The following is a 26938-nucleotide window of genomic DNA, read 5'->3' on the forward strand; positions in this document are numbered from 1 at the left end:
AAAAGGGCCAGAGCCCTTCCAACCTTAATTGTCCTAGAGATCTTCCTGTGCCTGCCTCCCAAGTGCTGGGACTAAAGGTTTGTGCCACTACACCTGGCTTTTTGAAAAATCCAACACAAACTCTTCTAGGCTCTTACCATTTTATTAAAAACCTGCTTTTGTGAGTATTTGCTGTGTTGAACTCTTATGGATAGACTGTAGCTCACATCCATCAAGTCAATGAGAAAATGCCAGTTCCAGACCTTAACACTGCCCCTTGCTCAAAGCAGGTACTCAAAACAGGTGAATGAATGAATAAATGTTGTCTAACAGGTTTAATCGCCCCCAAATTTCATGAAAAACAAAACTTTACATGAAAACAGGAAAAAGATTAAGAGATTGTTTATGTAAAGAAGATAGCATTTGTTAAATTTGAAAACTGAATCACCAAATGGCTAAGACAAAACCAAGTATTTTATTTTTATTTCATTTGCATTGGTATTTTGCATTCATGTATGTCTCTGTAAGGGTGTCACATCTTAGAAATACAGAAAGGTGTGAGCTACCATGAAGGTGCTGGGAATTGGACCCAGGTCCTCAGTGAGAACAACCAGTGCTCTTAAGTACTGAGCCATTTCTTCAGCCTCTAAAACCAAGTATTTTTTAGAAATCATTCCACCCCAAAATTAAATCCAAAAATCAGTATTTGGGAAAACACAGGGCAATCTTAAGAAGGAAACTGGTAATAAAATATATATGATATGAAACTAGAAAGTGGACTTATGTAGAAAGGACTAACAAGACACAGGAAAGGGAATGGGGAAAAATGAGCAACAGAACAGAATAGGAAAATACCATAATGAAACCATCATTTTGTAAACTAATTTTAAAAACTAAGGACTAGAGAGACAAAAAGAGGCATGACACCAAGACTAATGATCCCTTAGTCTAACATGTACGCACGCATATAACTTAAAAAAGAATGGAACAAACATGAACTTATGATGTACATTAAATATGTCTATATTGTAAATATAATACATCAATCTTTTCAGAAAAAAATGAAAGTGAATATTGACTCAGTAGAAAAAGACTTTTATAAAAAAAAATTTTATGTGTGTTTTGCCTGCATGTGTTTATATGCATGCCTGATGCCTGTGGAGGACATAAGACAGCATTGGATCCCTTGGAGCAGGAGTTATACCCAGTTGTGAGTTCAGGGAACTGAATCCAGGCCCTTTGCAAAACCAGCAAGTTTTTTTTTTGTTTATTTATTTTGTTTTTTTGCTTTTCCAAGACAGGGTTTCAGGGTTTCTGTGTGTATCCATGGCTATCCTGTGACCTGCTCTGTGGATTAAACTCTCAAGAGATTTGCCTGTCTCTGCGTCCCAAATGTTGGACTATAAGGCATGTGCCACCTTATGTTCTTAATCACTAAACCATCTCTCTAGCCCCCAGAAAACACTTTCTAAAAGCAAAAGAAATCCTATCCTTTTTTTTAGTGAGTACATGTTATACATGTGTGTGTACTACAATACATGTGTACAGGTTCAAGGACAACTTGTGGGAGTCAACAATTTGCAGGAGGTTCTCATCTACTATGTGGCTTCTGGAGATCAAATTCAGGTCATTAGGCTTGGTAGAGGTATCTTTAAGCTACCTGAGAGTTTATATAGTAGAAAGACAAGCACATGACAGTGTAGTCAAAATATCTGTACCATGACAAAGAGTTAAAATCCTTAATGTATTAAATTTTCTTTTTCCAAGACAGGGTTTCTCTGTATTGCTTTGAAGCCTGTCCTGGAATTTACTTTGTAGACCAGACTGGCCTCAAACTCACAAGAGATCCACCTGCCTCTGCCTCCCAAGTGCTGGGATCAAAGGCATGTGCCACCAAAGTTCTTACAAAGGTTAGGTATTCAATTCAGTGACTCTAGAAAATTCAAGGCCCTGGTTTCTTATAAACCCACTTAAAAAGAAGTATCCTGGGGATCTGGAGAGATGGCTTAGCAGCTAAAAGCACTTGCTGCTCTTGCAGAGGACCTGTGTTCATTTTTCAACACTCATGTGAAGCGACTTACAAATGTCCATATCGGTAGCTCTAAGAGAATCTACCTCTGGCCTTTGCAGGGACCTGCACTCATATGCATGCATACCTCCTAAAGACACAGACAGGAAGACACACTCACCTACAGAATTACAGATAATAAAGAAATATTCTGATGGAATAATGAATACAGAACATGAAAACACCATTCACATAGGTCAGATACAAATGGCCAATGATTACTAGTTTCAACTTCAGGAATAATGAAAATAGAACAAATTTAAAACATAGCTATCTAATTATGCTGCCCCAATAACTGAGACAGCTACTTGCAAAGGTGATATGCCAATATCTACCAGTACCTCCAAGTCTTGGCAGCCATTCTTCAAAATGACTGGCTCATGTAGAAGTTCTATTTCAAAGTTTTATCATTTTGTTTTTTTGATACAGGGTCTTGCCTTGGTTGGCCTGGAAATTGCTATGTAAACTAGGCTGGCCTCAAACTCACAAAGATCCATCCACCTGCCTCTGCTTCCCAAGTGCTGAGATTAAAGTTGTATACCACCATGCCTGCCATTTTTTTAAAAGGAGAAAAAATATGATACAGTTTACAAGTAAAGACAAATTCTATGTTTGAACTCAAATGACTGTTTTTCTCATTTGTTAGTAAGTTATTTTGTAAACACTTCTCTATCTTTTCTATATTTCTTTGGAGAAATGTGTAGTGTCATTACTGCCTTTTTCATAAAGGCATTCGTAAACTGAGAAAAATAGTATAAAAAACACAAACCACTCCCAACTCAACATCTACCAGAAGAAACCTATCCTGACTTGTATTACATTTAGTCCACAGAATTCCTGAGGCAAAGCACTAGCCATATAACTCTCACCAGCATTTACGTGGAGCACAAAGAACAATCAACCAGGTCCTGAGAACCCCCATCACAGTAAAGAGAATGAGAACTAAAGTCATAGGATGACAAGAAGAACCAATCCTGGGACCTGGAGCTCTTCATTTCCTTCTATTCTCCTTTACCTAAAACTTAATCCCCCAGATAAATATGCTATGGGGGGTATTAATGTGTATGTACACAATAGCATTATGAGGTATAATGAATATCAGATATATAGAAAATGCTACTTGGGGGTCTCAGCTAGAATCTCAATGAAGCATGTATAACAGTCAAAATTGTCTTTTGTAAAAAATGAAAAAAATCAATTGGAATTATCTGTTTTATGATATAGAAATCCAGGTGGAAAATATCAAACACAGAATAACCATTGATTACAAAAAAAAAAAAAAAGCTTGAGAGATTTGGGCCTGATAAAGGATGAGAAATTACAGAGCAATCCACTCTTACAAAACTTAAATCGACACAATGGTACCACACAATGGTACCACAGTGCAGCAGATGTGTCACATTAATGTCAGGTCTACAATGACTTGGCTCTCCAGCTTTTCCAAAAGCACTTATTCTACTCTAGAATCCCAAGAACTACACGTGTCTGAGTGCACTCCATCACAAGAGTACAGCAAGCAAGCACCATTAGCTATAGTCTCTACTGTCCTGTGGCACTTTCAGAATGGTGCCTTCTAGGGAACCAAATACCAGTTCCTGTATCTGAAAATGCAGTACACCACTTTTTGCTAACATTGACCAGTAGTAAGTCATTTAGCTCAAACCAAAGCAAAAGCATCATGCTGAAGACTGCTAGGTAAGAGCAGCAGCATAGGGGAAGAGCTTAGGATAAGCACTCTCCTGCTTCAAGGTGAACTGAAGCTGCAGATCACCAGTTCCAGCTCTAATCTGACACCCACCCCCCAGATCACATTGTGACTACCAAGTAACACTACCCAAACTGAACTGACCTTTCAGGGCTCAGGGAAGTGACTTTTTTTTATTATATGGCACAGTTTGGCCCAGTTATGTTTGTTTTTTTTTGGTTTTTGTTTTGTTTTGTTTTTTTTGTTGTTTTTTTTTTTGTCTTTGGGGTACATTTATACTGTCCAACAGTAGTATTTTTTTCCTTTTTTTGTTTTGTTTTAAAAACAGATGGCCAAACCAGGACATATACTAAAAAAAAAAAAAGGAAGGTTACTTACCTGAGCCCTAACATCCCAGCTACCATGGAATCCTGTTGGAGCTGGTCTACAGAAGCAAGGTGTATTCTGGGGAGTCACATGTCACATCAAAGCAGGAACTGGTGAGTCTGTATTTTTATGGAGCCTAAAACAAAGAAAATTGTAAGTTGAAAGTCCCCATTGAGCTGCACCTTTTTCCCAAGGCTTTTGGGACATTTTGAAGATAAACACAGACAAAGTACTATGTTACTTCCCAGCTCTTCTAGTTAGAAGCAACGAATAAACTGCAAATTACTGCCACAAGACACAGGAATGCTAAAATAAAAACAAGATTTATGCTTGTCAAAATCGACACTATCAGAGGTCTTAACACCTCTGGGGAACACTTTGAAACTACAATGCATTCCAAAAGTGGTGATTTCTGGTAAGTATTTCTTCTACCAAGTCATACAGGAAAAGTCAAGGATAGAATGTGTTCAAAAGTGCATGCAACATCAAAACATCACCTCAAAAAGAACACACCAAATCCAGAAGCCAAGTTCCCCTTCTGCTTCCAGCAGTCAAAGCTGCAAGGAACTGCTCTAACATCACACAAAAGGGCTTTCACCTTGAGATAAAAGACAAAAAGCACCAGGAGAGCCAAAGCCATCATTCAAAATACAGAAGTCCATCTCTAACCAATTAGTGTAAGCCTCTCAAAGCAGTAAATCTATAATACATTGAGTTTATGGGTCTTTTGACTTTTTTGTTATTTTCTTGATTTTTTTAGATTGTATTTGTTATTTTACATGTATGAGCATTTATCTGAATGCATGTCTGTGCAACACCTGCATGCAGTGCCTGCTGAAGCCAAAGGATGCCATCAGATTTGGGATTGGAGTTATAGACCACTGTGAGCCTCTATGAAGGTAGTAGAAATTGAACCTAGGTCTTCTAGAAGAGGAGCCAGTGTTCTTAACCACTGAGCCATCCATCTCTCCAGCCCTTGTTACTTTTTTGTTGTTGTTGTGTTTTGGAGTTTGGTTTGTCAGGATAGGGTTTCTCTGTAGCTTTGGAGCCTGTCCTGGAACTAGCTCAGTAGACCAGGCTGGCCTCGAACTCAGAGATCCGCCTGCATCTGCCTCCGCCTCCTGAGTGCTGGGATTAATGGCATGTGCCACCATTGCCTGGCCCTTTGTTACTTTTTAGGGCAGTTCTGTTATATAGTTCAGACGTCTTCAAACAGATCTTTCTTGTTTTTGAACACATGTTCAAATAAAGATATTGCCATCAAGATAACCATTGTTCCTTGTTCAAAACCTAAATTGTTCCATATCATGTAATTTCAGATACCTGGCTCTCCAAGCAACAATACTTTTTTATCTTTAGACTAAAAGAAAAGCTTACATTATACAGTTTAAGACTATTATAGTCACTCATGGAGTCAAATCCAGATGAAGGGCAACAGTAACCAAGTCTTTGGCAGCTGACTGCCAGTTCCCTAGATGATGCCTACAGTTATCTTTTAAGACTCAATAAAACCTCTTAATTCCCATAATTTCCTAAAGTCATAGAATTAAGTCATAGAACACTTTAAAATCCCAAAGTTAATATTTTTTTGGATACCTGCCTAATAAAAATCAAACCAATACCTTGTTTAGGAGGGCCTGCAAAGCCACAAGTTCTGAAGACCACAGTTTTACCTACATGCAGTTTTATTGTTTTATTTTTTGTAGTACTAGAACTGAAATCCATGCCCTGCATGTGCAAAGTAAACACTATATTACTGACTAAGTTTTATTCTAAGCTCTTAAAAAGCTTGAGATCATTAATTAAGTCAAGATTTCACAGGGGAAAAAGTTAAACATGAGTACAGTTAGGTGAAAATCAAACAAAAATGCTCATGCTTTAATACCTCCAGTTTTTAGGAAAAGGAGATAAGCACACTTTTACTAAGACTTGGCCAATAACAAGAGTCCAGACATCCATAGTACTGGCAAAGAGTTACGCTAGGTGAGCAGACATCCACATACTAGCAGAGTCCCTAGAAGAAGGTAAAAAGGCCATATTTACTCTGGTCACACTGTCCCCTTTAACATGGGAATAGGCATGTCTGCCTTCTTTCAGAGTCTTGCTACCACTCAGTCATCTCACACATTATATCTACCATGAAAGTGGTCTAATAAAGTATTTAAGCCATCACACACAAATCAAACTTTCAACAGAATATGTTCCTTGGAAGAGAAAAGCAGAAAATTGTAGAAAACAGAAGAGCGCATACACCTTCTGTATAAGCAAGCCCCAGATGGAGGGAACTACTGACATTGGTCCTCCCTGAAATGAGTAGGTATAGTGCTCTGATTGGACAACAGCAAAGTGACTATAAAAGGCTGTAATGGGCACTAAGATCTATGTCCTTCCCTTGGAAGAACACTAGTGGTCTTTACTCAAAAAGAGATTGTTTACCTCAGCCACATGGCCTGGTCTGCACAGATGTTACCAGAGCAGATGATGAAAATGAGGTATTTTGCCATATTCCCAATTCTCCAGTCTAGACTGTGCTTAAAATACTGGTAACTACAAATGTCACTGTCCACGATTCTCTGTTTCCCAAAGGTAACTCAGACAACCTGGTGATAAAATGCTCTTAACCAATTAAAAGATTCTCACTGACAGTCACCTTTAGGAATGATGAAAGGTTCCAGGATACATAGTTTACCATGCAAACAAGCTAACAAGTTTACCACTGCTGCTCTTTATTCTAGGTTAAAGAAACAAACTTCTCAGGAGTGCTTGGGTGGAGCTGGGGCACTGGCACATGGGACTGTAGTCGATTTTTCTTTCAAACTCCATAGCTTTGCCTCCCTGCCCCCAGTAGATTAGGCCTCATAGAAGCAGATCAGGCAGAGGGTACAACTCTATCTGGAAAATATAAACACAGATTGAAAAAAATGGATCATAACCTCCCAAAATCTTTGTAGTCTATGCAGTGTCCCAGATGTACCTCAGTATTTAAACAGCATGAAAGAAAGAGCAGAAAGATAGGAATATAGTTCAGTTGAGGGGTGATTGCCTAGCATGCACAAGGTCCTGGGTTTGACCACCATTACAACAATAACAACAACAACAAAAAAGAAATTAAAAAAAAATTCTCAGAGTACAACTGACACTATATAATGCTTTCTTCCTAAGTGAAACAAATATCTGCTACTGGAATTTTAAAGTATTCATGGAAAGGAAATAGGAATATGCAATAGATCAACATTAACAAGAAAGCCATATTTCCTTCAAACTCTCAAGACATATTAACTCAACTCTCAGGACACACTAAGTTCAGATGTCACCAGCCACTTTGAAAAGAAACTGTATTCTAGAAGTTACACTGTTTAGAGATCTAGGATTACAACAAATAGCTAACTGGAAAGGCACCTGAAGGAAGCAAACATGTTGCAGAATATAAAAATAAACTAAAGAGTCCAACTCAGCTCGGGCTGAAATGCACAAACCTTGGAATCTTTGACAAGCAAGGCTTCGATGTGTTTGTGAAAGTGAATGCACTCTGGTTATCAGCCACTTGGCTGCCCTGACCTGAATGGGTCATGTGCAGCAACTCATTTTATATCATTTGTACTTCTAAACTGTTTGGATTCTTTACGATTGTGACACACCCAAGTAAAAAATAAAAGCAAGTGTTTCCTAGGCATTTTGAATAAGATTTGAAGTTAAAAGCAACGAACAAAAACCCCAAAAGCCCACAAATAAGTGTATTTTTCCAGATCCTTGGTGGAAATTCCCCAAAGACCTAAACAATCCAGACTTTATCTTTTTATAGAGATCCGGCATATTTCAAAGGACCCAAAAGGTCAGCTTAATCATGGTATTAATTGAAACTGCTGAGACTCACATGACAATTCCAACTACGAACCCAAAAATTAACCTCTACAGTAATAATTACCTATTAATACAATTTTACTACCAATGTCCAAATGGGTTTCATTTATATAGTAAAATAAGATACCTAGAACTTGTGAGAGTCTTACAATATCTCAGCCAACTAGCACTATAAATTAGTCCCTTATGTTTCACTATCAACATCAATGACCCTGTTTTGATTTTATTGCCTCACTGTTTAGGGTAGTGATTCCAAACACTGGAAACAACACGCAAATGGCTCAACACAGCCCTTTTGTGTTCCTGGAAAAATAACCAGAAGCACCTATCTGCCTGACCATGAGTCAGGAATATCAATTTTGTGATGGAGTCCATTTTTGCTGTGATCAACTTATACCTGAACACACAAGTTACTCACTAGGAAGATTTGTCCTTCAGGGGTCCGTACTTAGCAATGTCATATAGGATATTTGTTGTGAAAGTAATCTTTTTAGACTCCATAATGGCTTTAAATCTTCAGTGCAAAATCCTCAGAAACATTGCCACATAAAAGTCACCTGTGTTTTATTTTAAATAATTTCACCACAACCGAACTAGAAAGAGAATGAACTTTCAGATATAATCGACAGGAGTCACAACGATGCGATGAACTTGCCCCATCTGGTAATGGCGATCCTGAGCGCTCCAGGACGAAGAGAGCCCGTAACATACAATGTCCCATTCCACTTATGTAACTGGATGATCGCTGTCGAAGGAGGGGTGGGGGTGGGGTGGGAAGACGCTCATATTCCGAAGCCACAGCATAACACCCCCAAAGAACCAGAGCACCCTAAGGGCACGGTCTCACGGAAGAGCTTCAGGTGCTGAGGAACATACAGTCCCCTGCCCACGGTTCCTGATGAGAACTATAACCATCTTTTATGATGAGTTGTGGGACCAAGAACATAATGTCTAGTCCTTTATGTGGGTGGACAATAACCCCCACCTACTTGTTCCTGCCAAATGGGGAATGGAGCTGGAAGACCGACTCGCTTGCAGTGGGGGCAAAAAGTCAAGGAATGGGTGAGGAGGAGGGGGAAGCAAAGCCCGGAGATGGGGGTAAGCGCTCAGGAGCCCTTGTGGCGCACTCTCCCAACGGGAGGTGGAGTGCGCACGCGCGCCAGTAAGTGTGTGCTGGGGGGGCCGAGTAACGGGAGAGGGGGCGCGCAAGGGAGAGAGGACAGCGCGATCCAGGGAGAGGCTGGGACCGCGGGCGCGCGACGTTGCCACGGCCCAAAGCCCCAAGAAGGGCAGGAGCGCGCACAGCTCCAACTCGTGAAGCCCGGACGACAAGGGTGCCCGCACGGCCAAGGCCCAGGATGCACACAGAAGGGGCGGGCAGCGGGAGGGCGTCATTCGAAGGTGGTTCCAGGGAGATCGCGCTGAGGAAGGTCGCTCGCGACTGCGGGTGACGAGTGGAGGAGAAAGCCACTACAGGCGGCAGAGGGAGGGGGAGGGTAGAGAGGAGGGACGCCATCTGCCAGCCTTGTCGCCCGACCCGCGGGCCCCTCCCGCGCCACGTCCCGCCCCTACCCTCCGCCCCCGGCAAGGGTCCCCGCCCGCGGCCTTGGCGGTCCCACTCACAGTCTCTCCTCCTCGCCTCCTCCTCCTCCGCTCGGCGCGGTGGTGGCGGCGGCAGCAGCGGCGGCGGCCATTTTCCGAACGGCTTTTACCACAGCCCTCTCTCCAAGAGGAGGGAGCGCGCGCGCAACCGATGCCGGGACCACGCACGGTCGACGTCGTGTCCTGCCCTCTCGGCCAGCCTGCGCGCTGCTGCACCTGCGCGCCCGCGCCCCTCCTCCGGCGCTTTGTCAAGCCTACCTTCCATTGGCTGTGGCTTCCAGGCTGTGGCGGAGCCTTAGTAATGACGCCTCCAATTGGCAGCAGTTCCTGTCTCTTTAGGCCAGGAAAAAGGGGGCAGATCCCATTCAGCTGCGGATTGGTGGCGGTGAACTGTCATTTGGAGAAAAGAGGCGGCTAGTGTACAGTGGGGATGGTTTAGTGGGCGGCATTTGAATGGTAAGGATTAATGGGGCCCTTGTGGATGCCAGGGCTTAAGAAAGCCTAGGCTCTTGGTGCCTGTTAGCGCCGCCCTGCCTAGCAGTTCCCTCTCTGTCCACAACCGCATCTGGTACATTTGACTGTGCCAGCACTTTCTTAGTATCATCATTTTCAGTAGAAGCAGCAAAGTTGCCTGCTGAGAAGCCTATGTTCCAAGCAAAGGGGTTTCATTTAAAGAGCCTACGCATTGTATTATTCCACTTAATTTCCAAGTGTCACACTCTTAGAGCCTGCAGTAAGCTCAACATATCAAACCCTGAGTTTTGTAGACTTCTATGCTGGGAAGATGGCAATTGCCAAGCCCATATGACATCTGTCATTGTTGGATCAGATACTTACATGGAAGTATGTATGAAAGGCAGCGATCCCAAAGGAAGCAGCACTGCTTTGAACACATAATTTGGAACCTGCGACCCAGCAATCTCAATTTAACAGTATGAGGGAAGGTTTAGGTAATAGGATATCAGGTAGGAGTGTCAAAGCAACCTTACTTTGATATGTCATCATCTAATGCTCCTTGTGCTAAACATATGCTCAACAAGATTCAAATTTGGCTCCCATCTCCATTCATTTATTTCCTAGGCACTGTTTTAGTATTGAACAAGGAAACAAACTAAAATCCTAGTAAGAAGAGTCATACTAAACATACAAGTAAGTAGAACTCAGATTTTTACATAGAAATAAAGACTTTCAAATAGATAAGCTAAGGGTGAAATGTGTGCTATTTACATATCCTCTGGTATTCTCCTTTGATCGCTCAACTGGTAGAGCCAAGGATTGCAGATAACCTCTGGCTTTCTGCCTCATGTTATCCCACAGTGTGGGTAACTGGGAAAAACATTCTAGGCAAGTTAAAGACCCTAATGACAGACTTTGCCTGACTTACCAAGGAGGCCAGTGTGACTAGAGAGAGGTAAGAGAGGTAGCCTGGACCATCAAGAGAACTGGGAGAGTATTTTGAGATGGGAAGCCCTTGATAGATATTTGAAACAGTAGCTGACATCATGAAATCTATGTTGCAGGTAGAGAATGGAAAACTTGCTGTGTTAGACACTAGTACTAAGACCAAGAGGCCAGTCCAGAGGTTCTGGCAGCAGTTGAAGAGAGAGATGATGGTAGCTTTAACTAGGGCAGTATCAGTTGAATTATAAGTTGTGTATTAAAGATGTAAATTCAAAATTAAGCCAAAAGTATTAGATGTCAGATGGAAAGAAAGAAGAAAACAAGGGTGATAGCTGAGTTTGGTGCAGGATCACCCAGGTGAATGTTTTTTGTTTGCATGTTTGTTTGTTGTTTTTGTTGTTGTTTTTACCACAATGGGAAAAACTAGAGGATTCTCAGCTGAGTTACAAGCATTTGATAAAATTCAACACCTACTTATGATTTTAAATCATAATAAAGAAAAACAACTAGAGCTTTGGAAGTCAAGGTTAGAGAGGACTGGGAGACAGACACTTTGCTGTGTTCAAATCAAAATCAAGAGTGCAAAAATGTAGAACAATAAAACCTTGAATTTGGAGAATCAGAACCATATTCCATGGTAGTATCATCATTATAACCACCAGCAGCAACAGCAGCAGCCCACCAATACCTGCAAATGGACAGCAGACCAGGCAGAATGAAGCTTAACTATTGACCTGTAAAATTTTAGGAAACCAGGAGAGGAGATCTTCATCCTGCATAGTCATCTTTTTGTGGGCAATCTTCCCCTGATGTCACTGAGGATGAACTGAGGAAACTTTGAGAACTATGGGAAAGCAGGCGAAGTTTTTGTTCTTAAGGATAAAGGCTTTGCCTTTATTTGCTTGGAAATATGACCCTTTAGCAGAAATTGTCACAGTGTAGCTCGACAATATGCCACTCTGTGGAAAGCAACTGTGCATGTGCTTTGTCTGTTTTAGTGAATCCCTTACAGTCCTCAACCTTCCTCAGTACATATCCAATGAACTACTGAAAGAAATCTTTTCTGTATTTGGCCAGGTGGAGAGGGCGGTGGTCATTGTGGTTGACTGTGGAAGGCCCACAGGGAAAAGCACTGTTGAGTTCTCAGGGAAACTGTGGGACCTGTGGACCAGTTAGTTAGATGATGAAGAGCGACTTACAGAGAAGCTGGTTATAAAACAAACAAATAAACAGAAAACACAACAAAAGAATCCCCCAGCAATTTCATAAAGAGCGAGCCACCCAGATTTGCACAGTGTCACCCCCTGGAAGACACACTCATTGAGATGGAGAAGCAACAGCAGGATCAAATGCACCCAAACATCAGGGAGTCGCCTAAGAAGCTACAGATGGAGATGGAGGCAGCTGGCCACAAACACCAGGTTATACTAATAAGGCAGGATTTGATGAGGTGTCAAAAAGATCTTCAGGGAATGGAGGACCTGCATAACCAAGAGGTTCAAAAACAGAAGAAATTAGAGCTCAGGCAGAAACTTGAGTGCAGGCACCTTGAGGAAGAAAAGTGGTGGCAACAAGAAGAAATCATGCAGTGACAAAAGGAAGGATTCAAGGGAAACTTCCCTAATGTGAGAGAATAAAACACGGATGGGCCAAATGGCTATGGGAGGTGTTATGGCCATAAACAATAGAGACACCATGCCCCCTGCTCCTGTGCCAACTGGAACCCCTACTCCTACAGGACCTGCCACTATGATGCCAGATGGAGTCCTGGGATTGGCTCCACCAACAGGGGAATACTGGCCAAGCTGCTACAAATTGAAGGAATTGGAATTCGTCCTGCCTTCAAACTGTGAAGTTCATAGAGAAGAATTTGTTACAAATAAGGACTGTTGATAGTAAATAAAGTTGCAATGTCTACTTTCTCACAGCCCTTAAAAGAAGGGCCCATTTTGGACTAGCCAGAATTCTATCCTGGAAAAGTGTTAGGAATTCTTCCCAAATAGGCAAGTCTTCCCTGCCTGTGCTACTTTAGGGGGTATGTTTGGAGCCAGAGGGCAAGGGAGTGGTAGTATTTAACAAATCAAAGTCTGTGGTACATTGTTTTATCAGATCTGTCTGGTGCATTCTGAAGTATGTTGATTCTTGAGGTCTTGGAGTATCATAGCAAAGTGGACTCAGTTAAAGCTCCATTAATTTTTTTAAACATAATTTCTTTATTGAATCTTTGGGAATTTCACATCATGTACCCCAATTCCACTTACCTCCCAGGCCCCCCCATATCCTCCCCTCACCCCTACAGAGCCCCCAAAAATAAATTTAAAAAATCAAACCAAACCAAAACAAAACAGTATGAGCCTTGTGTGTCATTCAGTACACCCTTTTATCCTACCACCTTTACTAGAAAATGTTCACTGCAACGAGTCATCATTGTCTGACTCAAGGACTTTGGTTTCTGGTACCCCATCAACTCAGTGGATTCTCAACAAAACTCCTTTGTGATATCCCATGGCTACTTCGAGACTTAGAGATCTTGCAGGTATTGTTTATGTTCTGCAGGACCAGTACCTTCATTCACTCCAGCAGGTCCTAGATGGGGTAGATGTTAGGGTGGGCCAAATCAAGGCCCAGCTGTGGGCCTGGGAGCTCCATTAATCTTGATCATTCCTGTTTTCTTTCTTTTTTTCCCCTTCCATCATGTTTTAATTAATTAATTTATTTATTTATTATCTGTATTTCCCTCAACCCCAGAGACCCTGCCATATGTACCACTAAACCTAAACATCCTCTAGTGACCTAGCTCAATTCTTCCATTTACTTGCAGGTGAGAATTCAGACAAATGTCCACAGAGGTTACAGCATACATACAGTTCTGATATATCTCATACATGACCATTCCATGTCCTAAGGAAAACATTCTCTCTTGGATGTTTTATTATTTATTTATTTTACATCCTGACTGCAGTTTTCTCCTTCCTCTCCTCCCATTCCCTTTCCCTAACACCCAACCCCCTCTAATCTACTCCTGTTTCTATTCAGAAAGGGGCTGGCCTTTCATGGGTATCAACAAAGCATGGCATATCAAGTTGCAGTAAGACTAAGCACCTCCCCTTGTATTAAGGCTGGGCAAGGCAACCCAGTATGAGGAATAGGGTCCCAAAAGCCAGCCAAAGCATTAGGGACAGTCCCTGTTCCTACTGTTAAGAGTCCCACAAATAGACCTAGCCATACAACTGTCACATATATGTAGAAGGCCTAGGTCAGAGGTTGTTGGTTCAGGCTATGTGAGCTCATATGATTCTATGGATTTTCTTGTGATGACCTTGACCCTTCTGGCTTGAACAATTCCTCTCTGTCTTCAGCAGGATTCCATGAGCTCAGCTTAATGTTTGGCTGTGGATCTCTGCATCTGTTTCCATCAGTTATTAGATGAAGGCTCTCTGATGACAACTGGGGTAGTCACCAATCTATGAGTATAGCAGAATATGGTTAGGCATCATTACAATGACATTTTTTTTCTCCAATCATGTTTGGTTCTGTGCTAGGTCTCTAGGCTATCCAGCCTCTGGGGCCTAGCACACCAGGTAGTATCAGGGGTGGGCTCACTTTCTTGGCATCGGTCTCAGGCTAGACTAGTCATTGGTTGGCCACTCCCATAATCTCTGCTCCACCCTTAACCCAACACATCCCATAGGCAGGACAGACTGTAGGTCAAAGGTTGTGTGGCTGTTTGGTGTCTCAATCCCTCCACTAGAAGGCTTGCCTGGTTACAGGAGCTGGCCAGTTCAGGCTATGTATCCACTATTGATAGGACTCTTAGCTGGGCTCATCCTTGTAGATTCATTGAAGTTTCCCTTGCACCAGGTTTCTAACTCACCCTGAAATGTGCCCCTTTTCCAGTCATCTCTTTTAGTACTCCCCCCCAACCCGATCTCACATGTTCCCGTTTCTACCCACCCCAGTCCACTCACTAGATCTCTTTTATTTCCCCTTCCCAGGGAGATCCATGTGCCACACCCCTGGGCCTTCCTTGCTACCTAGCCTCTCAGGCTTTGTGCATTGTAGTTATCTTTTATTTTGTAGCTAACATCTACTTATGAGTGAGTATATACCAAGTTCTTCTTTCTGGGTCTGAGGTACCTTACTCAGGATGATTTTTTTTCTAGTTCCATTCATTTGCCTTCAAATTTCATAATTTCATTGTTTTTAACAGCTAGGCAATCCTCCATTGTGTAAATGTACATTGTGTAAATGTACCACATTTTCTTTATCCATTCTTTGTTTGAGGAGCATCTAAATTGTTTCCAGATTCTGGCTATTATGAATAAAGCTGCTATGAACATAGCTGAACAAGTGTCTTTGTCATATGATTGAACATCCTTTGGGTATATTCTCAAGAGTGATATAGATGGATCTTGAGGTAGAATGATTCCCAATTTTCTGAGAAACCACCATGTAGCTGGATGTTTTTGTTCCACCTGGACCCACACCGGCTTTACTCAGAATAAACACCCAGAGACTTATATTATTAAACTGAGGGATGCTTAGGCTTCTTGTTGGCTAGATCTCTCTTAATTATTAACCCATAACTACTAATCTATGTATTTCTATATGGCCTTATCTTACCAGAGAATGAATGCTCCAGCATGTTATTCCTTCAGTTGCTACATGGTGTCTCTCCCTGGCGTCTTCTTTCTGTGTACTCTCCCCAGCAGTTTCCTCATCTCTTAGGTACCCTGCCTATACTTCCTGCCTGTCTACTGGCCAATCAGTGTTTTCTTCATCAACAAATAAAAGAAACATATATACAGAAGAATATGCCCCATCACTACCATATTGATTTCCAAAGTGGATGTATAAGTTTGCACTCTTACCAGCAATGCGGGGTGGGGTGCTCCTCTTCCTCTCCAGCATGAGTTGTCATTTGTGTTTTGATCCTAGCCATTCTGACAGGTGTAAGATGGAATCTCAGAGTCATTTTGATTTCCATTTCCATGATGTCTAAGGATGCTGAACATTTCTTTAAGTGCTTTTTGTACATTTGAGACTCTTCTGTTGAGAATTCTCTGTTTTTAGACATATACCCCATTTTTAAATTGGATTATTTAGGTTTTTTTTTGATGTCTAGTTTCTTGAGTTTTTCTTTTATATATTTTGGAAATCAGCTTTCTGTCAGATGTGGGGTTGGTGAAGATCTTTTCCCATTCTGTAGGGTGCTGTTTTCTCCTATTGACATTATTACTTGCTTTACAGAAGATTTTCAGTTTCATGAGGTCCCATTTATTAATTGTTGATCTTAGTGTCTGTGCTGTTTAGGAAGTTGTCTCCTGTGCCAATGCATTCAAGTCTACTTCCCACTTTCTCTTCTATCAGGTTCAGTGTAACTGTATTTATGTTAAGTTCTTTGATTGATTTGAAATTGAGTTTTGTGCAGGGTGATAAATACGGAACAATTTGCCTTCTTCTATGTGCTGACATCCAGTTAGACCAGCACCATTTGTTGAGGATGCTTTCTTTTTTTCCATTGTACAAACTTGACCTCTTTTTCAAAAAATCAGTTCTTAGGTGTAGCACGAATTCTAATTCGTATTGATAATAAAAGCTCAGAGTTATCTATCAGCGGGTAAAAGCTGAAAGATGAGAGAAGCAAATCGGCCAGCCACTAAAGAGTCCTTACCTCTACCAATGCTCAGACCAGAGGGGTGATCCTGTCCTCAGACTGCCTCCTCACACTGACTGTTCCTCAGACTGCTCCCTTAAACTACCTGCTATAGACTGCTGCTTCAAACTGCCTAGACTACATTTGTCACTGTGATTTTCAGATTTCCCTGAGCTCCTGTCTCCTCTTGCCTTATATTCCTCTCTCTGCCCAGCTATATCATTCCTGTCTCCACCTCCCCAGTGCTGGGATTAAAGGCATGTGATCCCAAGTGCTGGGATCACCTTTGTGTGAGCTGTTTCTCTTTTAGACAGATTTAATATAGTGTAGTCCAGGGTAGCTTTGAACTCACAGAGATCCATCTGCCTCTGTCTCCTGAGTCCTGAGATTAAAGGTGTGTGACCCCACTGTCTGGCTTCTATGGCTAACTAGTGGCTTAGCACTGCACTCTGATCTTTACAAAAGCTTTATTTGTTGTAGCGTAATCAAAATATCTCCACACATAGATGTGTGGGTTTACATCTGGGTCATCAATTCGATTCCATTGATCCATCCATCTGTTTTTATTCCAATGCCATGCTATTTTTATTACTATTGCTCTGTACTAGAGCTTGCAATCAGGGATAATAATACCTCCAGAAGATATTTTATTGTATAGGGTTGTTTTACTTATCCTGTTTTTTTTTCCCATAAGAAGTTGAGTATTGCTCTTTTAAGGTTTGTAAGGAGTGGTTTTGGGATTTTGATAGGGATTGTATTGAGTCTGTAGATTGCTTTTGGTAAGCTTGCCAGTTTTACAATGTTAATCCTACTGATTCATGAGCATGGGAGATTTTTTTCCATCTTCTGATAACTTCTCCAATTTCTTTGTCCAAAGACTTGAAGTTCTTGTCATACAGGTCTTTCACTTGCTTGGTTAGTTACCTGCCAAGATATTTTATATTATTTGTGGATATTGTGAAGGGTATTTTGCCTGTTTATCATTTGTATGTAAGAGGGTTACTATTTTTTGAGGTAATTTTGTATCCAACTACTTCACTAAAGGTGTTTATCAGCTGTAGGAGTTCCCTGATAAAAATTTTTGGGGTCACCTATGTATATTACCGTATTATCTGCAAATAGTAAAAATTTGACTTCTTCCTTTCCAATTTGCATCTCCTGGATGTACTTTTGTTGTCTTATTACTCTAGCTAGAACTTCAATATTGAAGAGACATGGAGAGAGTGGACAGCCTTGTCTTATTTATTTTAGAGGAATCGCCTTAAGCTTCTCCATTCAGTTTAATGTTGGCAGTTGGTTTACTTTATATTGTTTTTATTATGTTTAGGTATGTTCCTGTTATCCGTGATCTCTTTAAGACCTTTATCATGGAAAGGTGTTGGATTTTGTTGAAGGCTTTTTCAGCATCTAGTGAGATGATCATGTGGTTTTTCTTTTTCAGTTTGTTAATATGGTGGATCAATATATTTTCATATGTGACCATCCCTGCATCTCTGAGATGAAGCCTACTTGGTCATGGTGGATGATCTTTTTGATGTGTTCTTGGATTTTGTTTACCAGTATTTTATTGAGTATTTTTGTATCAATGTTTCTGAGTGAAATTAGGTCTGTAATTCCCTTTCTTTGTTGAGTCTTACTGTGGTTTGTGTATCAGGGTGACTGTAGCCTCAAAAAAGATTTTGGCAAGCCTTAACTCCCTGAAATCCTCTTACATTTTGCCATTTTCTCTTTTGTTAGCAAGTATCCAGCTGGCTTTGAGACATGTCTATGTATCCCTATGGCTAGTTTTATTTATTTATTTGATTTTCTTTATTATTTTTTCTTCTTGTACATATCGATCCCAGTTCCCTCTCCTTCCTCCCATGCCCCCCAAACCTTCCCATCCCATTCACACCCCCACTCCACGCGCGCGCACACACACACACACACACACACACACACACACAGAGAGAGAGAGAGAGAGAGAGACTCAGAGTAAGGGCTATTCAGAGGTTAAAATGAAAAGATCAGACCAGGTATCAACCATAGTTGATATTCTGCCTCTTCCCAGCTTGTAACTGCAGTGTTTACACAATCAACTGACCTTCTTTAGAGAGCTCATCAACAGCCACTAGGGCTTCATATAGAGTTACTCATTCTCCAATAATTGTGACCTTGTCATTGTCACTGTGGCAGACAACCTTGTATAGCACCAACAAAACAAAATGCGGTTACTGTGGAAAAATACATCTCAAAGACTAATTGCTCCTGACCTAACACTAAGAAATGTTCCTTCTGTATCTATTTTGTGGAATAATTTGGGTAGTATTGGTATTAGCTCTTCTTTGAAAGTGTGGTAGAATTCTGAACTGAAACCATCTGGCCCTAGGCTTTTTATTTTTATTTATTTATTTTTTATTGGGAGACTTTTAATGAGTGCTTCTATTTCATTAGGGGTTTATTGGTCTATTTAAACTCTTCATCTGATCTTGATTTAATTTTGTTTTGTGGTATCTATTAAGAAAACAGTCCATTATTTAAGACTTTTCAATTTTGTTGAGTACAGATTTTTGAAGTATGATCTGATGATTCTCTTGATTTCCTCTGTGTCTGTTGTTATGTTCCCCTGTTTTCTGCTTTTGTTAATTTGCATATTCTCTCTCTGCCTTTTAGTTAGTTTGGATAAGGGTTTGTCTATCTTGATGATTGTCTCCAAGATCAACTCTTTGTTTTATTGAGTCTTTGTATTGTTTTTTTTTTGTTTGTTTGTTTCTACTTTATTGATTTCAGCGTTCAGTTTTATTATTTCATGTTGTCTACTCCTCTTTTCTGTGTTTGCTTTTTTGTTTGTTCGTTCGAATGCTTTCAGTGCTGTTGAGTTGCTAGTATGATATCTCTGCAATTTCTTTATGAAGGCACTTAGTGTTATGAACTTTTCTATTAACACTGTTTTCATTGTGTCCTATAAATTTTAGTATGTTGTGCATTCATTTTCATTGAATTCTTGGAAGTCTTAACTTTCTTTATATCTTCCTTGACTCAGTGGTAATTCAGTTAAGAGATTCCATGAGTTTGTAAGATTTCTGTATTTTATGCTATTGTTGAATTCCAGCTTTAATTCATGGTGATCTGATAAGATACAGGGGGTGTCTTAGTTAGGGTTTCTATTGCTGTGAAGAGACACCATAAGTATGACAACTCTTATAAAGAAAACATTTAATTGAGAGTGGCTGGCTTACAGTTTCAGAGCATGACAAGGAGCATGGCAGAGTGGAGGCAGATGGGGTGCTGGAGTTGAGAGTGTTACAACTTGCAGGCAGGCAACAGAGAGTCAATTCACTATCACACTGAGTGAAGCTTGAGAAAAAGACCTCAAAGCCCCTCAACACAGTGACATACTTCCTCCAACAAGGCCATACCTCCTAATAGTGGACATTCCCTTTGGGGGCCATTTTATTTCAAACTGTCACAGGGGTTTATTCTGATTTTGTTGAATCTGTTGAGACTTGCCTTGTCACCAGTTTTGGAGAAGGTTACACGAGGTACTGAGAAGGTATATTCTTTTGTGTTTGGGTGAAATGTTCTGTAGATGTCTGTTAAACCCAATTGGATGATCATAGGTGATCATAGGCTCTGACAGCCTGCTTTTCAGTGATTTAGCAGCAGCAGCAGCTTATGTTATCACTTAGGTACATTTTTGCTGATTCTTCAGCTACTGTTTCCCCCAGCCTTCTATGGCTGTGGCTCTTCCAGTCTGCTGATCCATATGGACATATTCCTTCTCTCCTGCTCTATCCTGGCTTTCTTTTGTCTTACAGCCAGCCTCAAACCTACTACATTATCTCTCCGTTCCAGCCTGCAGTCCCACAACTTCAGCTCTCAGGTCCCTCTTGGAACTTATAGGAATACACCCGCACAGTGTTCAGCTTTGTAACCCCCCCTCTCTCTCTCATCCTCCATGGACTAACTTTATTCCATCAGCTTGACTTCAGTACAGATCAATGGCCAAAATAATTGGTGAACTTGATTCCAAAATTTTAATAAATTGTTAACTGCTACTGCTTTACAAGATCCCTAAATATCTTATATCAAACTTGCTAAGTTCTATACAGTATAAACAAATATAACACATCTTTGCCTAGTTAAACAAATGTAGCATAAACTGTAACACACATTTACATATTTAAAATAATATCTGACAACATACTGGGGAGGCAGAGACAAGCAGAATCCTGGACCTGGCAGACTAGCGTAGCTTACTTCATAAGTTTCAGGTAAGTGGTAGGCACAATCTCCAAAAAAGTGATGGATGTAGAGGACATGAGGTCTTTGTGCTCACAGACAAGCACGGTGGGCCCCAGGAATGTTAAGCACACAGGCTTGTCTCTTCAACAGAACACAGGCGTGCATCTCTTTTCCAACCAGAAGGCGGGGAGTGGATGTCGTTAACGGCCTGGTGATCTATGCTGCCTACAGGGCCAGGCCACACTCGGATCTCCCAGATTATCATGTTTCTCCCAGACTCTCCCACCCTAGGCCTTCCTCGTTAGTTTGGTTTCTCAGTCAACAGAGCCCATCCTTTGTGGAGATGCCCCATGTACGTGGCAGCCTGGTGTACTGTCTCTGCTATCCGCATGGCTGAAGCCACAGCAGATCCGAGGTCCCTAAGATACAGAACCCACCTTCATGGGACAGGTCACATGTACATTGCAAGAGAGTGTCTATGTACTTAGGCCTCAACCTTCATTCTGCGCAGGGGACTGAGATAACTGTTACCAGCAAACTTTGTTCCAAAAGTGTACTGTCCTTAAATGTGTCTAACATAAACTTCCTAGAACCAGGTATGGTGGTACAAACCTGTAAATCTAGCACTTGGGAAGCAGAGGCATGTGGATCCCTGAGTTTGGAGCCTGCCTACTCTACAGAGAGTGTTTCAGGTCATGGCTACACAGAGAAACCCTGTCTCAAAAACACCCAAAAATAACAACAAAACCCCTAAAACCAACCAACTAAACAAACCAACATGCCTGGGGTCAGACTCTAGAAATTTGAACCACCAGAGGCTAACTAAATCTTGAAGAACTGGATTTCCTTCTTACCTCTTGCAGTTTGCTCCCCTGCTGGCAGCAGAGCTTGTAGAGACTCACACAGATGGTTCCTGAGGAGCAACACTGGAGGTTGTCTCCTTTCTCCACATATACATGTACCCACATACCCATATCCACATATATGACTGCGCACACACACACACTCACACACACACACACACACACACACACAGAGAGAGAGAGAGAGAGAGAGAGAGAGAGAGAGAGAGAGAGAGAGAGAGAATCTTTTTCTTTGGACTGCCACCTCCCAAATAATGACACGGAGACTTATTATTAATTATGAAAGCTTGCCTTATCTTAGGCTTGTCCCCAACTAGCTCTTGGAAGGGCAGATTAAGGAAGTCCACGAATATCTGAATAAAAGAATAACAGATATTTATTTGGGAAACACTCACACAATGATGGCAAATAGCTGCCACAGTCTTCTACCACTGGAGGTACAGGATGCTGCAATGCAGGATGCTCAGATTACTGCCCAAGAGCGAGGGAGGTCTCTCCTCTTCCTTATAAAGGTTCATGTCTGCCCACTGAAGCCATACCTTAAGGCTGGTACCCTAGGCTGGTACCCCAAAACTATTGGTGGAAGAAATTTCCACTACAGCTCTTAAAACTTAAATTAAGCCATTTATATTAACATGGCTCATTACCTCTCCTCAGAAAAGTACAGTATGTCTGCTTTCTTCTGAGTCTAGCTAGTGAAATCCCCCACCTCTCAGATTCCTTGCCCAGAGATCCTATCTCTGCGTAGAGGCCCCACCTATCCTCTCCTATCAAGCTATAGGTCATTAACCTCTTTATTAAAACAACCAGAAGGCAAAACAGAGGTACACCTTCACAGTGTCTAAAGATTATGCCACCCCCCCACACACACACTGCAGAGAAGAATTATTTGAGAAATAAGATAGCTGGGAAAATCCAACAGAAAATATTTGACAAGGCAGCTGCTAAAGAGATAGAGAAAACTTTTCAGGTTTAAGAGCAAAGAGTCTGAAGTTACTGGGGAAAAGGATTTCTATTTTTGTTTCCACAGAAAATGAAAAGATGTGGATTCCTTCCAGACTAATGTGGTTTGATCACGCCAGACCGCCTGAAACAGAGTACCAGGTGATCCTACATTCAAAATAGCTGGACAAAACAGCCCTACAGACTACAGCTAGGATATCTGAATCTTCTTCGAATCCCCCAAGACAGCGCCCCTTACCAGCAGGAAGTAGTTTGGAAAGAATGATGCCCAAATTCCCTAATATTGTCTTTAAATGTTTGTTTTCATTTAAATGGACTTGGTTATATAAAATTAAATAAAATAAAAAAAGAGCAAAGAGTCTGAATCTACAATTTTAGGGGAAAATGCAATAAAACAGTACTAGACACACAAGGATTCAGTGAAGGCCCTGGTACAGATAGATGGTTTCAGTTGGAAATCTCCTCTTCCCCAGCAGACTGGAGCTGGCAAGGCCTATTAAGAAAATATCTGATTGGTCTATGAAGAAACTGACTGACATCCGCAGAGAGTCAAGGATTCCAGGATGGATGCTGACAACTCCTGAGTAATTTCTTCTTCATTCTAGCCTGTAGGGTATATGATCTCCACTCCTTAGCCCACCTTGCCCTACAGAAGTCATTTGGATCAGGAAAACAGATCTATTTCTCCAACAGAACATTAAATCCACAATACCTTTTGAATCCTCCTTATTAATTATAAATAATTACTAAGTATAATAAAAAATTAAGAGAAAGAGCTGGGTGTGGTAGCTCACCCTGTAATCCTAGCACTCAAGAGGCTGAAAGGTGGGGTGATCACCACAAATTTGAGGCCAGTCTAGGCTACATAGAGAGTTCCAGGTCAGACAAAGGTATAGTGTTGGAATCTCACCTTTCAAACATTAAAAAGAAAAATAAATTGAAAGAAAGCCTTCAACATACACTTACAAAGAACAAGATCTGTCTAAAATGAACAAAACATTGGCTGTAATGGCCAATACTTTAAAAAAAAAAAAAGGATTTGTAATCTCCGGAAAAATAAAGTATATATGAAAAAGTTTAAATGTAATTAGTATATTCAGAGAACTAAGAGAATATATTACACCCATAAACAGGAACAGAACATTGTACAAAAGAACAATCAAAGACAAAAAGGTATTCTTAGAAATTAAAAATTAAAGCTGGATGTGGAGGTGCACATCTATAATCCCAGCACTCAGAAGGCAGAGGCAGGCAGATCTCTGTGAATTGCAAGTCAGCATGATTTACGAAGTGAGTTCCAGGACAGCCATGGCTGTTAACACAGAGAAACCCTGTCTCAAAACAAATAACAACGAAAAGGAATTAAAATTTGATTATTTGGCTGGAAATGTAGTTCCGTGGTAGAATGCTTGCTTAGCTTGCACAAGTCCCCAGGTTCATTCTCTAGCACAACAAAAAGTAAAGATTATTTAAGTTCAAATTTCCATATGAATATTGAGGAGAAACATTCAAGAGGTTTCTCAGAAAGCAGTGAAAGAGCAAATACAAAAGTATGAGAGAAATAAAATTTTAAAAAGGAGAGGGAGAAAAATGAGAACGTTGAGGGGTGTGCTAGGGAGTCCAGTGCCTAACAAGAGTTTGAAAAATAAAAATCAAGAAAATGGAACAGTTGTAAGACTAGCACCAGACTTTCTAAGAACAATGGGTGACAAAATGTTAAGAAGGCAGCAAGAAAATAGACAATCCATTGTTAGGGATCCCTTTCTGATGCACGGGGCTATTTTTCAACAAAACCTTGCTTGCCAAAAAAGTTCCAAAGGAATGTGGTTGTCAGTAATAGCATCCTGTATAAGCCAAAATACCCATCAAGTGTGACAATGAAATAAGGAGTTGTAGAGATATATGAGTTAATATATTTTCTTAGGAAGATACTTGAGGATGGTCTGAAGCAAAAGAAAGGTGTAAGCCAAGAAGGAAGGAAGCAGTGGAATTCACAATATAGTGAATCTATTCCAGGAAAGCAGTCACAGTTGATCCCAGGAACAATAACTGGGCAGTCGTGATTAGCAAGCTCTGAGAAAGAGGAGTCTAAGAATTAAAAACAAATTAGCTATATGTTTGTAAATTCAATATATTAAAAGGTGTGATTGAGAGTTTGAAGCAGCTGGATATCGGTTGGGGATGTAGGCTGGTTGGTAGACTGCTTACCTAACATCAAAAAAAAAAAAAAAAAAAAAAAAAAAAAAAAAAAAAACATGGGATTGATCCCCACCCAGCACCACACTTCTGTATAGTACAGCACTAGGGATGTGGAAGTAAGATTCAGAAGTTTGAAGTAATTCTCAGCTACCTACCAAGTTCTAAATCATCCTGTGATAAAACAGACCCTGTCTCCAAAAACCCTAACAAGAGAAGGAAGAGGAGGGATAATAAATTGTACAAGAAACAAAAAAGAAATTGTAATTAGAAACATCAACAAAAAAGAACTCTATAAAAATTTCAATTAATATCAGAAACAAAGCAAAATGTATCATTTTCTAATTGATGGCACATAAGAAAAGTAAACACATTGGGACCTTGATGGCAGAAATTTTTAAAAAATGATCCAGGGGTCATCAAAGTAGACTCTTTTGGTTCTTTGAAACAGAATCTCAGTCTGTATGTCAGAGTGGTCTCAAACTGACATCAATAATTTTTACCTCAGTCTTCCAAGTGTTGAGATTACAGACCTCAGCTATCATGCCGAGCTTTATGTGGTTATCTTTAGTTCATAGTAAATTTAAACAACACATTTTAACTTCTTATGTCACAACCTTCAATAGTAATATTATCTTTGACCATTTTGTACCAGCTACTCTTTAACTTTACAATGTTGGGGTTAATATTTAAGGAAGACCAGATGATCATGAAAAGAGAGTGCAACAAAAACATAATAAGGTTTGAGGGACCCTGATAACTGATACCCAAATTTCTCACTGAGTTGTGGTGGAATTTAATAAGTAAAGACACAGAAGTTTAACCAAGAATCCCCAATTTATAGGTTCTTCTGTAAATACATACAAGTTCAGCCAAGACAGGAAACTCTCCTTTAACTAGATAATTCAAAATGCTATGTAAAGACAGTGATGAAACAAATCTAGGTTTGCTGTCGAAACAGACACAAATGGATTCTCAAAGGGAACTAACTAAGCACAGTGTGAACAGCTTCAGCAACTTGCTGGCCAGCCCTGCTTCTATTCCCTCACCCATTCATTTCCTTAATTCACAGAAATGTGGCCCATGACCTACTTCTGGCCAATGAGAAGAGAGAGAGAGTAGACCCAGGGATTCTGGGAAACTGCAATTGTTTTGCTCCTTCTAATCAGGGTGAGACTGAAAAAGGCATGAGAGAGAGAGAGAACATAAAAGCGGGAGCCAATATTGGTTTGAAGAGAAAACTGAACACAAAGAAAGGTCTAGAGACCTACAAGACTGCCGCCAACTAACAATTTGAGCTTCCGTGGAAAGGCTACCATAAATGCCCTTCCTGGATAGTGAGATCAACAACTAACTTATCCATGGAGCCTTCAACTAATGCCTGTTGGAAACAGGAGCAAACAACCATACATAAACACTGAGTAGGACTAGAACCCAGATGCAGATGGAGAGGACAAGACCAGGCTGCAGAAACACATAAAGACAGCTGACCTGAACAAGGAGGAGCTAATGGGCCCCCAGACTGATAGCTGGGAAGCCAGCATGGGACTGACTGAGGCCCCCCTGAATATGGGTCTCAGTTAGAAGGACTGAGCAGTCTAAGGGACCTCAGACAGTGGAGCCAGGATGTATCCCTGGTGCACAAAAGGACCTTGTGAACATATCCCCCATGGAGGGATAACTCCCTTAACCTAGAGGCAGGAGAGAAGCCCTAGTCCCTACTTCACATGACCTGTCAGATCTACATGTCCCCAACTGGATGGCATTGCCCTACATATGGAATTGGGGTGGGGGGATGGGAGGGGAGGGTGTTTAGAGTGCATGTGAGAGGGCAGAGAGGGTAAAAGAGAGGGTGGGAGGGAGAGAGGGAGGGAGAGAAGGAGGGACGGGGGGAGGGAGAGGGAACCGGGATCAACATGTAGAATAATAAATTAAATAAAAAAAATAAAAGAAAGACAAAATGTGAAAAAAAAATCCTATTCCCTCCTATTTATTTTCACTCTTATTGTTACCTTTCCCTGTATGCTTACCTATTAAAGTTAAATTTTCTGTGC

General features: G+C 40.9%; 1 protein-coding gene and 1 pseudogene across 1 annotated transcript in view; one reads left to right on the plus strand and one right to left on the minus strand.

Annotated features, from left to right (window-relative positions):
- Positions 1-9779, minus strand: part of Mecp2 (methyl-CpG binding protein 2) — a 54572-nt gene extending 44793 nt beyond the window's left edge. Inside the window, 1 exon segment of the mRNA XM_051178334.1 lies at positions 9603-9779. Coding sequence (XP_051034291.1) covers positions 9603-9673 — 71 coding nt within the window. The 5' untranslated portion in view covers positions 9674-9779.
- Positions 9780-11569: 1790 nt separating this feature from the next.
- On the plus strand, positions 11570-12875 carry LOC127217387 (non-POU domain-containing octamer-binding protein-like; annotated as a pseudogene).
- The last annotated feature ends 14063 nt before the right edge of the window (positions 12876-26938 follow it).

Source organism: Phodopus roborovskii, unplaced genomic scaffold, assembly GCF_943737965.1.
Source record: "Phodopus roborovskii unplaced genomic scaffold, PHOROB, whole genome shotgun sequence".
NCBI classification, from domain to species: domain Eukaryota; kingdom Metazoa; phylum Chordata; class Mammalia; order Rodentia; family Cricetidae; genus Phodopus; species Phodopus roborovskii.